Source organism: Hypanus sabinus, unplaced genomic scaffold, assembly GCF_030144855.1.
Source record: "Hypanus sabinus isolate sHypSab1 unplaced genomic scaffold, sHypSab1.hap1 scaffold_238, whole genome shotgun sequence".
NCBI lineage: Eukaryota > Metazoa > Chordata > Chondrichthyes > Myliobatiformes > Dasyatidae > Hypanus > Hypanus sabinus.
The window spans coordinates 492,791-507,014 of NW_026780497.1; the positions used below are offsets into that span (position 1 = coordinate 492,791).

The window sequence follows — 14,224 nt, forward strand, 5'->3', positions numbered from 1 at the left end:
GTGTGCGTCTCTGTATTTCCAAAATGCAGAATCTCCTGCGTTTCAGATCTGCATTTTACTTTGGCATGAGATACACGTTGATACTGAGTATATTGTTTATCGGAGCCGCTTTCTGCGTTAAAACAGCTGCAGATTTTTCTATACACACGAAAAAAAATGAGGTACGGACATTAAACCAGTGCTTGCAGAAATGTTTAATGGCACCGTGACTACCCATAAGCCCCTGCGTTATAGTTTTTGGCCGGCATTGAAGCACAGATGAAATGCGCAGGCGTCAGGGTTGTGGCGTCTCTGAGTATGACGCATGCGCACAGTACTCAGAAGGCCTTTGAAATATCGTGTGCAGGTAAGAGCGATTTTCTGTCTCTTTACCTTAAACACCGATTTCGGGGCAATTCCTGTGACCCGCAACCCCAGGAGAGTCCTGCTCTCTTCCCTCTCTCTCAGCCCCCGATCCGTACACGGGCCCCAGGGAATGGGAACCGATGGTTCTCAGACAGAGCTGAGCTCCAGCTTGGGAACTCAGAGAAAGGGCACAAAAACTTTTACATCACCAGTTGAGAAAATCACCTTTGGTCTACCTCCAGTCGCAAGCAAGAGGAAATCTGCAGATGCTGGAAATGTAAGCAACGCACACAAAATGCCGGCGGAATTCAACATTAGCACTTTTTTCCATAGATTCTGCCTGGCTTGCTGAGTTCCTCCTGCCTTTTGTGTGTGTTGCTTGTTCTAACTCCTCTTGCTCTGGACTTTTCTACCAGTGAGAACATGTTTTATCTCATTCTGTCTGGGTACTTAATGATATCAAACACCTTTGCCCTGGCAACAAGTAGCATTCACATCACAGATGTGCCAGACTACAATGAGACAGACTACTGCCCTTCCCTTCATATTCATTGGCATTGCCATCACTGAGTTCACCACTGTCAGTCATTTGGGGGTGGGCTCAGGGGAAATATTTATGTCCAATATAGAAACTGTTGTTACCTGTGTGGATTGTGGTGATGCAAAAGTTGCTGGAGAATTTGCAAGTGGGAAGAAGTGGAGTGATATTTGGAAATCTGACTTTTTAAAGTGTAATTTAGCAAGCAAACCACATATGAACAAAGTGCAAAAGCTCTGGTGAGAAAATCCTTCATTACCCTGTTACGTACCCCGTAACTGGGTGTCTTACCAGCAAAAATAGAAGTATCCGTTTATTTTCAAAACAGTGTTTATTAGTAAAATATACAAATCAATATCAACAATGCAAATATACAGATAATACACGTTAGCAATACTAAACTTAAAAGTGTGGGTATAATAATAATCAATAATAAACAAGCTATCGTTGTCTAGGGGATAATGAATTGTCATATGTGAGTATAAAGTTCAGTTCATACAGGCTGAGGTAGTTGTTGGTTGATGTGTTGTAATTGTTGGAGAGAGAGAGAGTGAGCAAACAGTAACAGCTATTGTCTTGCAAACCTTCCTTTACGATCTTGATCTATTGATGTGTTGTTGTGGCCATTCAGGTATGACCCCTCTCACCTTTAGCTAGACCGTTCTTCTATGGTGGACTCGTCACCCAGGCAAGGGTGGACACACACACAAGCCCCCACCGGCCTCGCTATAAACACTGTGAGTTAAAATTCTTCATTCGGACTCTGATGTCACCAACTTTTCTCGTGGGTTCCAACACTTAAACAGTGCTCACTAGTGTGTCTCTTGGTGCGTCTGAGAGGTGTATCCCCAGACCTCACTTTTATCCCTACTCACAGGCTCTCAGGTGTCAATCAGTTTTCAATGGCTGAGCCCATCAAACCAGCCCACTCCGGCTGTCCACTGAGGAATTTTAATGAACAGAATAGTACCAAGTAAACAGCCCTCTCCGGAGCCGTGAGTCTTACAGGAGTCATAATATGGTCTCTCTCCCCCGGTGTTATCTAGCCCCTGTCTGAAGCAAATGTTCCATTCCAATATGTTTTGCTCCATCTCTTTCTCTCTCATTAACAGCCTGTCAACAGTAACGGTTTGTAATTCTCCCAGGGGAGGGGGACATGGGCAACCCTGCACCCTTCTGCCCATCAGAGCTGTTCATCCTTCGTAACAACCTGTTCTAGGCCTGTTAAACCGGTTGCGTGAGAGTGCAGATGAACTCGATTGAACCCAGAGGAGATCAAAGTTCCTATCGACAGTGATTTGCTAGCTATTAAAATGAATGCCTCTCCATATAAAGTTCACTGTGCACATCTTGTCACTGGCTAAAAATGCACAGTACAAGATTTATGTGCACACTGGTCATTACAAATTAGGGGGGAAATTGGTGGGTAGGTGAGGAGACCTCCAGTGTCCTTGAGGCCCTCACCTACAAGATGTGCATCCAGCTGCAGCTTGTAACCCTGCACTTGAAGGAGTTGGAACTTGAAATAGATGAATTCTGGATCATCCAGCAGTTGGAGGGCGTGATAGATATTACATGAAGAAAGGTGAGTTACACACAAGGTGCAGGACACAGGAAATTGGGTGAGAGTCAGGAAGGGAAATGAGGTTAAATAGCCATCGCAGAGTACTCTTGCGGCCATCCCCCATAACAACAGGTGGACCACTTTAGAAACTGTTGAGGGGAGTTGCCTGGCAGAGGAAAGTCAAAGGGGTGAGAGGGGATTGGTGAGTTAGGGGAGCAGAACAGGAAGGGGTCTAATATTCTAGCAGTGAGGCTTGCTAGAGCTAGTGTGGGGGAGGGTGATGTAAATTGTAAGGGGAATAGGAGGCAGAATGACAGAACAGATAGTGGAGAGATTGAATTGAATTGACTTTATTATGCGCATCCTTCATATACATGAACAGTAGAAACCTTTATATTACATCTCCATCTAAATGTGCAATGTGTAATTTATAGTAATTAATAATAAATAGGACTGTCAATACAACATGAAAGTGCAATTGTATCAGCATGAATTAATCAGTCTGATGACCTGGTGGAAGATGATGATCGGAGCCTGTTGCTCCTTTTGCTTTGGTACTGTTTCCTGGATGGTAGCAGCAGGAACAGTTGGTGTTTGTGGTGAATTGGGTCCCCAAAATCCTTTGGGCCCCTTTTACACAGCTGGCTTTGTAAATGTCCTGAATAGTGGGAAGTTCACATCTGCAGATATGCCGGGCTGTCCACACCACTCTCTGTAGGTTCCTGCGATTAAAGGAAGTACAGTTCCCATAACAGGCAGTGATGCAGCTGGTCAGGATGCTTTCAATTGTGTCCCTGCAGAAAGTTATTAGGATTTGGGGCCCCATCGCAAACTTCTTCAGCCGTCTGAAGTGAAAGAGGTGCTGTTTTGCTTTTCTCACAACATAGCCAGTATGTGCAGACAAAGTGAAATCTTGGTGATTTTTATACCAAAGAACTTAAAGCTGTTCACCCTCTGAACCCCAGATCCATTGGTGTCAATGTAGGTTAGTCTGTCTCCATTCCTCCTGTCGTCTACAATCAGCTCCATTGTTTTTGTGATAATGAGGGAGAGTTTGTTTTCTGACACCAGTCAGATGTTGTTCAGACCTCAGACAGAGTCAGCAATCAAATGGTTGAGCATGGTGCGATGAATGTGCTGAGCTGTGTATATCACAATGCAAGAAGCATCGTAGGAAAGCCAGATGAGCTCAGGACAGGGAATTATGATATTGAATCAATTACTAGGACTTGTTTCCACCCAACAGTCTGTGGTGTTTGGAGGAACAGATTTGTCGGGAGATCACAATAGACAATAGGTGCAGAAGTAGACCATTCGACCCCTCGAGCCTGCACCACCATTCTGAGATCATGGCTGATCAACTACTATCAATACCCGGTTCCTGCCTTGTCCCCATATCCCTTGATTCCCCTATCCATAAGACACTTATCTAGCTCCTTCTTGAAAGCATCCAGAGAATTGGCCTCCACAACCTTCCAAGACAGTGCATTCCAGGCCCCCACAACTCTCCTTAACTCCTTAGTTTTTCCTTAACTCTGTCCAAATTGACCAATCCCTTATTCTCAAACCATACCCTCTGGTACTGGACTCTGGAACATATTTCCTGCCTTTATCTTGTCCAATCCCTTAATGATCTTATATGTTTCAATCAGATCCCCTCTCAATCTCCTTAATTCCAGCGTGTAAAAGCCCAGTCTCTATAACCTCTCTGCGTAAGACAGTCCAGACATCCCAGGAATTAACCTCGTGAATCTACGCTGCACTTCCTCGACAGCCAGGATGTCCTTCCTTAACCCTGGAGACCAAAACTGTACACAATACTCCAGGTGTAGTCTCACTAGGGCTCTGTACAAATGCAAGAGGATTTCCTTGCGCTTGTACTGAAATTCCCTTTGTAATAAAGGCCAATATTCCATTAGCCTTCTTCACTGCCTGCTGCATTTGCTCATTCACATTCAGTGACTGATGAACAAGGGCTCCTAGATCTCTTACCTAACTCTACACCATTCAGATAATAGTCTGCCTTCCTGTTCTTACTCCCAAAGTGGATAACCTTACACTTATTCACATTAAACGTCATCTGCCAAGTATCTGCCCACTCACCCAGCCTATCCAAGTCACCCTGAATTCTCCTAACATCCTCATCACATGTCACCCAACATACCACCCAACTTAGTATCATCAGCAAATTTGCTGATGTTATTTTCAATGCCTTCATCCAAATCGTTGACATAAATTGTAAACAGCTGTGGTCCCAATACCGAGCCCTGTGGCACCCCACTAGTCACCACCTGCCATTCCGAGAAACACCGATTCACCGTTACCCTTTGCTTTCTATCTGCCAACCAGTTTTCTATCCATGTGAATGCCTTCCCCCCGATGCCATGAGCTTTGATTTTACCCACCAATCTCCTATGTGGGACCTTATCAAATGCCTTCTGAAAATCGAGGTACACTATATCCACTAGATCTCCCCCGTCTAACTTCCTGGTTACATCCTCGAAAAACTCCAACAGATTAGTCAAGCATGATTTAACCTTGATAAATCCATGCTGGCTCAGCCCAATCCTATCACTGCTATCTAGATATGCCACTATTTCATCCTTAATAATGGACTCTAGCATCTTCCCCACCACCGATGTCAGGCTGACAGGTCGATAGTTCTCTGTTTTCTCCCTCCCTACTTTCTTAAAAAGAAAGATAACATTAGCCATTCTCCAATCCTCAGGAACTGATCCTGAATCTAAGGAACATTGGAGAATAATTACCAATGCATCCGCAATTTCCAGGGCCACCTCCTTTAATACCCTAGGATGCAGACCATCTGGACCTGGGGATTTGTCAGCCTTCAGTCCCATCAGTCTTCTCAACACCATTTCCTTCCTAATGTTAATGTGTTTCATTTCCTCTGTCACCCTATGTCCTTGGGTATCACAGACCATGCCAAGAAACAAAGGTTGATTCAATAACTGATTTTAGCTTTCCATATTTTGACTAGGACTCCCATAATGTAAAAGGACTAGATGGGGTAGAGTTTGTCAAATGTGCCCTTATTCAGTAAGTAGAATTCCCGATGCAGAAGTATGCAATAAGCTGTTAGGAAATGATCCAGGGCTGGTGACAGACATTAGTGATCATAATGCCATGAGATTCAAAGTAAATATGGAAAAAGAGAGGTCTGGACCACGGGTTGAGATTCTAGATTGGAGAAAGGTCAATTTGGATGGTATCAGAAAGGATCTGACGTGTGGTTTGGGACAGGCTGTTTTCTGGCAATGGTAAGTGGGAGGCCTTCAGAAATGAAATTTTGAGCGTGTGGAGTTTGAATGTGCCTGCCAAAAAAAAAGCTGAAAGGTACCTGGTGTGGGGAGCCGTGCTTTTCAGGAGATATTGAGGCCCGGATCATTTTGTTCCTCTGAATGCCTCAGACTGTTGGGTGCTACCAAGACTCATTAATGACTACAAATCATAATTCCAAGCCTTGAGCTCATCTGACTTTTTTTTTTACTCATTATCTGTTAGTTTCCAAAAGCTTCTCATTTCAGCCAACGTTGTGTCCTCCTGCCTTTCCAATACTTCCACTTCTTTGGGATGTATCAATCACTCGGCTCCCGAATTGTTCCCAGAAACTCTAGCCATTGCAGCTCCATTGTCCCTCCTACATTTTCCCTTCCAAACAAGTTTGGACAACTTCTCTGCCATAGAAATATGGAGAAGTTCTGTACAGAAACAGGCTATTTGGCCCATCTAGTCAATGCCGAAAAAACATTTAAGCTGTCTAATACAACTACCTGCTCCGGGATCATCACCCTCCATAACCCTACAATCCAGGTACCTATCAAACTTCTCTTAATCGTGAATTTGAGGTCATATTCACCACTTGCGCTGGCATCTCATTCCACACTCTCCCAACCATTTCAGTAAAGAGCTTTTCCACACTATCCCGTTAAATGGTCACCTTCCACTTACCCATGACCTCTGGTTATCATCCCACCCAACCTCAGTGGAAAAAGCTGTCTGCATTTACCTGATCCATACCCTCATAATTTTCTATACTTCTCACAAATCCTCAAAGCAAGGTTTAATTTCCTTGTTTATATTTAGAGCCTTTTTTAGGTGTATAAAATGATGAGGGGTAGTGATCGTGTGGATAGCCAGAGGTTTTTTTCTCAGGGTTGAAATGGCTAACTTGAGGGGGCATAGTTTCAAGGTGCTTGGAAATAGCTACCATGGGGATGTCAGCCATAAGTTTTTTATACACAGAGAGTTGTGGGTGACGGTAGCGGTGGTCGAGGCAGGTACAGTAGGGTCTTTTAACAGCCTCTTAGATAGGTACATGGAGCTTAGGAAAATAGAGGGCTATGCGCTGGGGAAATTCTGGGCAGTTACCAGAGTAAGTTACATGGTTGGCACATTTTAGGCTGAAAAATCTGGAATATGCTGTAGACTTCTATGTTTGAAGTTGAACAGCAAAGTAACTTCTCTTCTTTAAACTGTACATGTCTAGGATTTTAATGCCACTTTCCCACACTCCCATAGACCCTTTGTCCATCTCCTGAGTAAATAGAGATGAAAAATTATTTAAGATCTCGGCCATCTGCTTTGGTTCCACACGTGGGTTGCACTCTCTCTTGGAGGCTGCTTCGAGGGTCTCTCTCTCCTGAAGCAAATACAGTTCTCTTTATATCATGCAGTCATGTACACAGATACCTGTGGGTTCACCCCCCTTAGTTTCTCTACAGATGGGTATTGTTAACTTTATCAGTCATAAATTGTTTGTATAACAGTTTTATTTGCTACTATGTCTGGATGCAGACAGACACAGGCCCACCACCCAAAGTCTGCTGCCCTTGTAAATAGTCACTCGCTCTAATTGCTTATCTTGCAGGAGCCATGAGAAACACAAGGCACAATGTGCTTCTCACACCAAGGCTGCTCACCCGCTCAGCTTATCTCATGGGAAAGCAATTGTGCCTTTATACTCTTATTCTCAAGCTCATGGATGCTATGACCTTTAAATAAAATAGCCAGGGTCACAAGTGGCCTACGAGATGCTAACTTCTTAATATGACAGTGATATCTTAATTCCAGGTGTTGATCCACGCCCTTAACACATCCACCTGTCCTACACTGTTACTTGTATTGAAATATACCGGGCTCAGCATATTCACAGCACAATGCTCAACTTTTTCATTCCTGACTTTGAGGACAGAACAACATCTGTCTCCACCACCCCTCCAATATCTGTTCTGTTATTCAGGCTCCCATTCCCCCTGCAACTTTAGATTAACCCCCCCCCCTTACCCCCACCTCCCACCATGCAGGTCTATCGGCCCTTTGGCTTTCCTCTCCCAGATCTATAAAAAGGAGGTGCATACCAGCTACAGGTAAATAGGAAGAAATGGGGTACAAGAAATTCAAGTGAATACTTATGAAAGAAATAAAAGAAGGCATGAGATTGTCCCAGCAGACAAGGTGAAGGGAAATCCTCAGAGATTCTGCAGATGCGTTGAGAGCAAAAAGATTGCAAGCGAAAAAAAAAAATCATCTGAAAGATCAGAATATGAGGAGACAAAATAGATGGGGGAGATATTTTTCTGCTTCCGTATTTACACAGAAGATGGACACAGTATATAGAAGTGAGGTAAAGCAGCATCAACTCCATGGACCCTGTACAGATTACAGAGGTGGAGGTGTTTGCTGTCTTAAGGGAAATTACCATGGATAAGTTCCCAGGGCCTGTCAAGTTGTTCCCTTGGACCCTGAGGACGACAAGTGCAGAAATTGTTGGGGTCAAAGCACAGATATTTAAATCCCCGTTAGTGACAGGTGAGGAACTGGAGGATTGGAGGACAGCCAGTGTTGTTCCACTGTTCAAGAAAGACTCTAAAAATAAACTAGGAAATTATACATTGGTGAGCCTGATATCACCAGTGGGAAAGTTATTGGAAAGTGTGTGCAGGTTGCAGATATTTCATTTTAAAATCTTTTTTTAAATAAATTATTATTGATGATTAACAAAAAAGATACATTAAGTCGATATGTCATTATGTACAATAAAAAATTAAATTAGCAAATAACTGATTAACAAAGCTAAGCAATATATCAGTAATAATAAGAAAAAATAAATTTATAAGAATATTTTTTGAAAGAAAAAGAAGCAAAAAAATACCCTGTTAACTAAAAAAAACCCTGAAAGAAAAAAACAAAAAAAAGCATTAGCAGCAGAACCACGGAGCTATACATCATACACGCTTGCATAAAAAATAAACATCAATCCACTAACTCAAATCCATTTAAAGAAAAATCAGAATGAAACCATATTAATTAACTCAAATCAGATGATAGAGGTGGGCAAATGAACTCCACCTTTTCTCAAAATCAAATTGAGAATCAAAAGTTTGACTTCTGATTTTCGCCAAACTAAGACATAACATCACCTGAGAAAACCATTGTATCAACGTAGGAGCAGAAGCATCTTTCCATTTCAACAAAATAGCCCTTCTGGCCGATAATGTGACAAATGCAATTACATGTTGGTCTGATGGAGAAATACCATGAAAATATTGAGGGATTATGCCAAATAAAACAGTCAATTTATTAGGTTGTAAATTAATTTTTAAAACTTTAGAAATTGTAGAGAAAATAAACTTCCAAAAATGTTTCAGTACAGAACATGACCAAAACATATAGGAGCTGGATATACAAGTATTTGGATCAATGTGGACTGATTCAGGATAGGCAGCATGGCTTGGTCCTGTCTAACCGATCTTACAGAGTCTCTCGAAGAAGTTATCAGGAAAGTGGATGAAGATAAGGCAGAGGATATCTACGTGGACTTCAGCAAGGCACTTGACGAAGTCTCATATGGGATGTTGGTCAAGAAGGTTCAGTCACTCAGCATTCAGGATGAGATAGTAAATTGGATGAGTAGATTGGGAAAAGCCAGAGTGTGGTAGCAGATGGTTGCCTCACTGACCGGAGGCCTGCGCATAGTGGTGTGCCACAGGGATCACTGCTGGATCTGTTGGTGTTTGTCATCTATATCAGTAATCTGGATGTTAACATGGTTCGCTGGATCAGCAACTCAGTGGATGAAACCAAGATTGGGGTGTAGTGAACAGCAAGGAAGACTATCACGGCTTGCAGTGTGATCTGGACCCGCTGGAAAAATGGGTTATGTAATGCAAAATGGAATTTAATTGAGACAAGTTGCATTTTGGTAGGACCTAGGTCTTACACAGTGAATGGGAGGGCACTGAGGAACACTGTTGAAGAAAGGGATCTGGGAATACAGATTCACTGGGAATTCACTGCAAGTGGTGTCACAGTTTGATAGGGACGGAAAGAAAGATTTCGTCACATTGGCCTTAATAAACCAAAGTACTGAGTACAGGAGATGGATGATATGTTGACTTTGTACATGACATTGGTGAGGCCTAATTTGGAGTATTGTGTGCAGTTTTGGTCACCTACCTACATGAAAGATGTAAAAGAGGTTGAAAGAGTTCATTGAAAATTCACAAGGATGTTGCCAGGTCTGGAGCACTTGGGTTATAAGGGAAGATTGTACAGGTCAGGATTTTATTCCTTGGAACATAAAAGACTGAGGGGAGATTTGATTGTGATAGAGGGGCATAGCTCGGGTAAATGCAAGCTGGCTTTTACCACTGAGATGGTGTGGGACTACAACCAGCGACCATGGGTTAAGGGTGAAAGGTGAAACGTTAAGGGAAACATGAGGGGAAACTTCTTCACACAGACGGTCATCTGGGTGTGGAATGAGCAGCCAGCACAAGTGGTGCAATTTCAGCTTTTAAGATCTTTGTATAGGTACCTAAATGGTAAGGGTATGGGAGTGTGCAGTTGAAGTAGTTCAGCACTAACTAGATGGCCAAAAGGGCCTGTTTCTGTGTTGTAATTTTCTATTACTGTAACAAGAACCTGAAATAATACAAAAATTCATTCTAAATCCTTTTAACAGCTGTGAAGACCAACCATTCATCTCAGCAGGAATTTTTTTTTATATATGGCATTAAAACTGTGGCACGTTAAGTTAAGGAAAATCCCAGTTGCACATCAAGAAAGACTATTTGCATGAGACTGTTTCAGTTACTGTGGGGCCAGGCACCAATGCTGCTCAGCAGGAACCGGGAATAATACCAATGCATAGAGTCAAACTGAGCCAAGGTACAAATTGGAGATGGCAGAAGTGCCCATTCCTATAGAGACACAAGAGCATGAGGAAATTGATGGTCATTCCAGATACCAGCACTGTGCCCAGTCAGGAGATAATTTCTCTCTCCAACTTGGGTTGAACCTCACTGTAACAGTGTGATACCAGTTCAAACCTTGGCAACTCAAGTGATCTCATCTGAAATGTTGTCCTACACCCATTGATGGATTTTGTAAATCTTGTTACAGGTTGAGAATGAGAAGGAATTTATCTCCAAGACTCTCAAACACTGCACACCAGTTTTGCTGTCTCTGACTAGATACTTAAGAAGTGGAGCAAGAGATTCAATAGACCATCTGTCCTTCACAGACTGTGGGGAGGGATTCACTCGGTCCTTTGGCCAACTGGCATGTCTGTCATTTTACGCAGGGGAAAGTCTGTTCACCTGCTCAGACAGTGGGAACGGATTGACTCGGTTATCTCGATTGAAGGTACATCAGCAAGTTCACACTGGGTAAGGCCATTCACCTGTTCCGTGTGTGGGAAGGGATTCAGTCAGTCTTCCCACCTGTGCACACACCAGTCAGTTCATAACACACCAGGCAGAGGCTGGTCATCTGCTGAACTTCTGGGAAAGGATCCACTCAGTCATCTAACCTAATGGCTCATCAGCGAGTTCACACAGGGGATAAGCCGTTCACCTGCTCAGATTGTGGGAAGAGATTCATTCATTCATCCAGCCTACAGAGACATCAGCGAGTTCACACTGGGGAGAAGCCGTTCATCTGCTCAGAATGTGGGAAGGGATTCACTGATTCATCCAGCCTACAGAGACATCAGCGAGTTCACACTGGGGAGAAGCCGTTCACCTGCTCAGAATGTGGGAAGAGATTCACTCAGTCATCCACCCTACAGAGACATCAGCGAGTTCACACTAGTGTGAGGCCGTTCACCTGCACAATCTGTGGGAAGAGATTCACACAGTCATCCACCCTACTGAGTCATCAGCGAGTTCACACTGGGGAGAGGCCGTTCACCTGCTCAGAATGTGGGAAGGGATTCATTGATTCATCCACCCTACAGAGTCATCAGCGAGTTCACACCGGGGAGAAGCCATTCATCTGCTCAGAATGTGGGAAGGGATTCATTGATTCATCCAGCCTACAGAGACATCAGCGAGTTCACACTGGGGAGAGGCCATTCACCTGCTCAGAATGTGGGAAGGGATTCACTCAGTTATCCAACCTACTGAGTCATCAGCGAGTTCACACTGGAGAGAGGCCATTCGCCTGCTCAGACTGTGGGAAGAGATTCACTCATTCATCCACCGTACTGAGTCATCAGCGAGTTCACACTGGGGAGAGGCCGTTCATCTGCTCAGTCTGTGGGAAGAGATTCACTCGGTCATCCGAACTACAGAGTCACCAACGAGTTCACATTAGGGAGAAGCCGTTCACTTGTTCATTCTGTGGGAAGGGATTCACTAAGTCATCCACACTACAGAGTCACCAGCGAGTTCACACTGGAGAGAGGCCGTTCACCTGCTCAGTCTGTGGGAAGAGATTCACTCAGTCATCCAACCTACAGACTCATCAGCGAGTTCACACTGGGGAGAAGCCGTTTACCTGCTCAGAATGCGGGAAGAGATTCACTCGCTCTTCCACCCTACAGAGACATCAGCAAGTTCACACCGGGGAGAAGCCGTTCATCTGTTCATAATTTGGGAAAGGATTCACTCAGTCATCCCAACTACTGGCACACCAGTCAGTTCACAATGGGGAGTGGTCGTTATTATGAATCCCTAGGTTTTGCTTGCTGTGGACTGTCATTTTAAGAGAGAGAGACAGAAATTAGGATGGTGAGTCAGTCTGACTTGCAGGTTGTTTAATTTGCTCACAGCTTGTTTAGTTTTAACTGAGGACAGAGACACTCAGACGGAGAGGAAGGAGGAAAAGTGGAAGGATCGGAACCGGGGAACTAGTGGCTGAGGGTCACTGTTTGGAACTTTCCTGTGACCACAAGGGTGGGTTAATTATCGATTCACCATATATCGAATGTGTGGTTATCACCTCGTTTGATCCATAGGTGTGGATCGGATTTGGCGTATCCTGTGAAGACCACTTATGTGTTAACCCTTGTCTGGGTTTGATGTGATAATTCACTTGAAGATGATACCCCTTGTGACAAGTGACTTTCAGTGATAATTTGTATGTGGATTTGGAACGATGAAGCATAAAATCTACAGCGACTGTTGTCTCGTTTTACCACAGTGGAGCCTGTGGAATTCGACATAATTGCCTTCTCTCACCATTTACCCTGGATTACAAATATCTCTCTCATCACCTATTCTGTGGTTATACTGAACTTTCATACTCTAACACATCAAGACTTGAAGCCTTGTTTCCCCCAAGCTTAATAGTTTGGAAGTTATATTTACACACATATATACACATAACTTCTGATTTTCTTGCTTAAGTTACTGTATTATAACTAGATTCTAATAAAGATCCTTTTATCATCAAAAACAGTCTTCAGGTGTCGTCTATTGCTGCTGGTTCGTTTCTAAAGCGTTACGATTCATAACAAAATTGGGGGTGTGTCCTGGATATGAACAGATTTGGGAGCATATTGATTGATTAATTATTGATTTCATTGGGGAAATCCCTTTTGATTTATTTGTGTGTGGAATATCAGCATCAATAGATGTTGATAGATTTCCGGAAGCCTCAACCTCTGAGGCATTAGAGGATGCCAGTAGGATTGAGTTGTTGAGTATTGGTAAAAGGTGAAATTGACAATGAAGAGAGCACATATGAAGAGGATAATAGCAGAACATTATTTATCTGAGGGTGTGTTTAAAGTGGAGGAGTTGGAGGTGTTTTCTGAAAGCAATCTTAGCGAGCTGGAGGTCCAGTACAAGATAGAAAAATTAAAGATGGAGGCTGCAGAAAGGCAGAGGCAGTTTGAGGCTAGAGAGGCAGAAAAACAGAGGGAGGAAGCAGAAAGACAGAGGGTGTTAGAGCTGGAAAATATAGAGAGATTGCAGCAAAGGGGTCTGGCATTAGACTCTGGTGATAAGTTTGAGGCCAGTCAGTAAGTTAAATTGGTAGAACAAACATGAGGAAAGTGGTTCGACAGTGGTTCTCCCTATAGATGCTGCCTGGACTGCTGTGTTCCTCCAGCATTTTGTGTGTGTTAGTTAAATTGGTACCTCCTTTTTACGAGGCAGAGTTTGATGAATACTTTCAGCTGTTTGAGAAGGTTGCTCAGAGTTTAAAGTGGCCAAAAGAGGACTGGCATATTCTCTTACAAAGTGTAATTAAGGGGAAGGCTCAGCAAGCATATTCTGTTTTGACAGTTGATGAAGCAGCTGATTTTGACATAGTGAAACAGGGTGTGCTCTAAGCTTATGGGTTGGTCCCTGAAGCATACAGGCAAAAGTTTAGACATTTTGAAATCTGTGAGGCAGACTTATATGGAATTTGCTTATGAGAAGTATGTGTGTTTTGACCACTGGTGCACATATAAGAATATAAGTGATGATCTTAACAGCTTGAAAGAGTTGGTTTTAATTGAACAATTTGAAAGATGCGTTTCTGAT

The 14,224-nt window shown here is 43.2% G+C and overlaps 1 protein-coding gene across 1 annotated transcript; it reads left to right on the top strand.

Moving 5' to 3' along the window:
- The first annotated feature begins 1,357 nt into the window (after positions 1–1,357).
- Positions 1,358–12,795, top strand: LOC132387940 (zinc finger protein 229-like). Its single transcript, XM_059960261.1, has 2 exons — positions 1,358–1,620; positions 10,872–12,795. The coding sequence occupies exon 2, from the start codon at positions 11,284–11,286 to the stop codon at positions 12,340–12,342; it is 1,059 nt and encodes a 352-aa protein (XP_059816244.1). The 5' UTR covers positions 1,358–1,620; positions 10,872–11,283; the 3' UTR covers positions 12,343–12,795.
- The last annotated feature ends 1,429 nt before the right edge of the window (positions 12,796–14,224 follow it).

What these genes read in the sequence shown, in the direction of transcription:
- LOC132387940 (XM_059960261.1), top strand. Translation starts at nt 11,284, where the DNA reads ATGGCTCATCAGCGAGTTCACACAGGGGATAAGCCGTTCACCTGCTCA.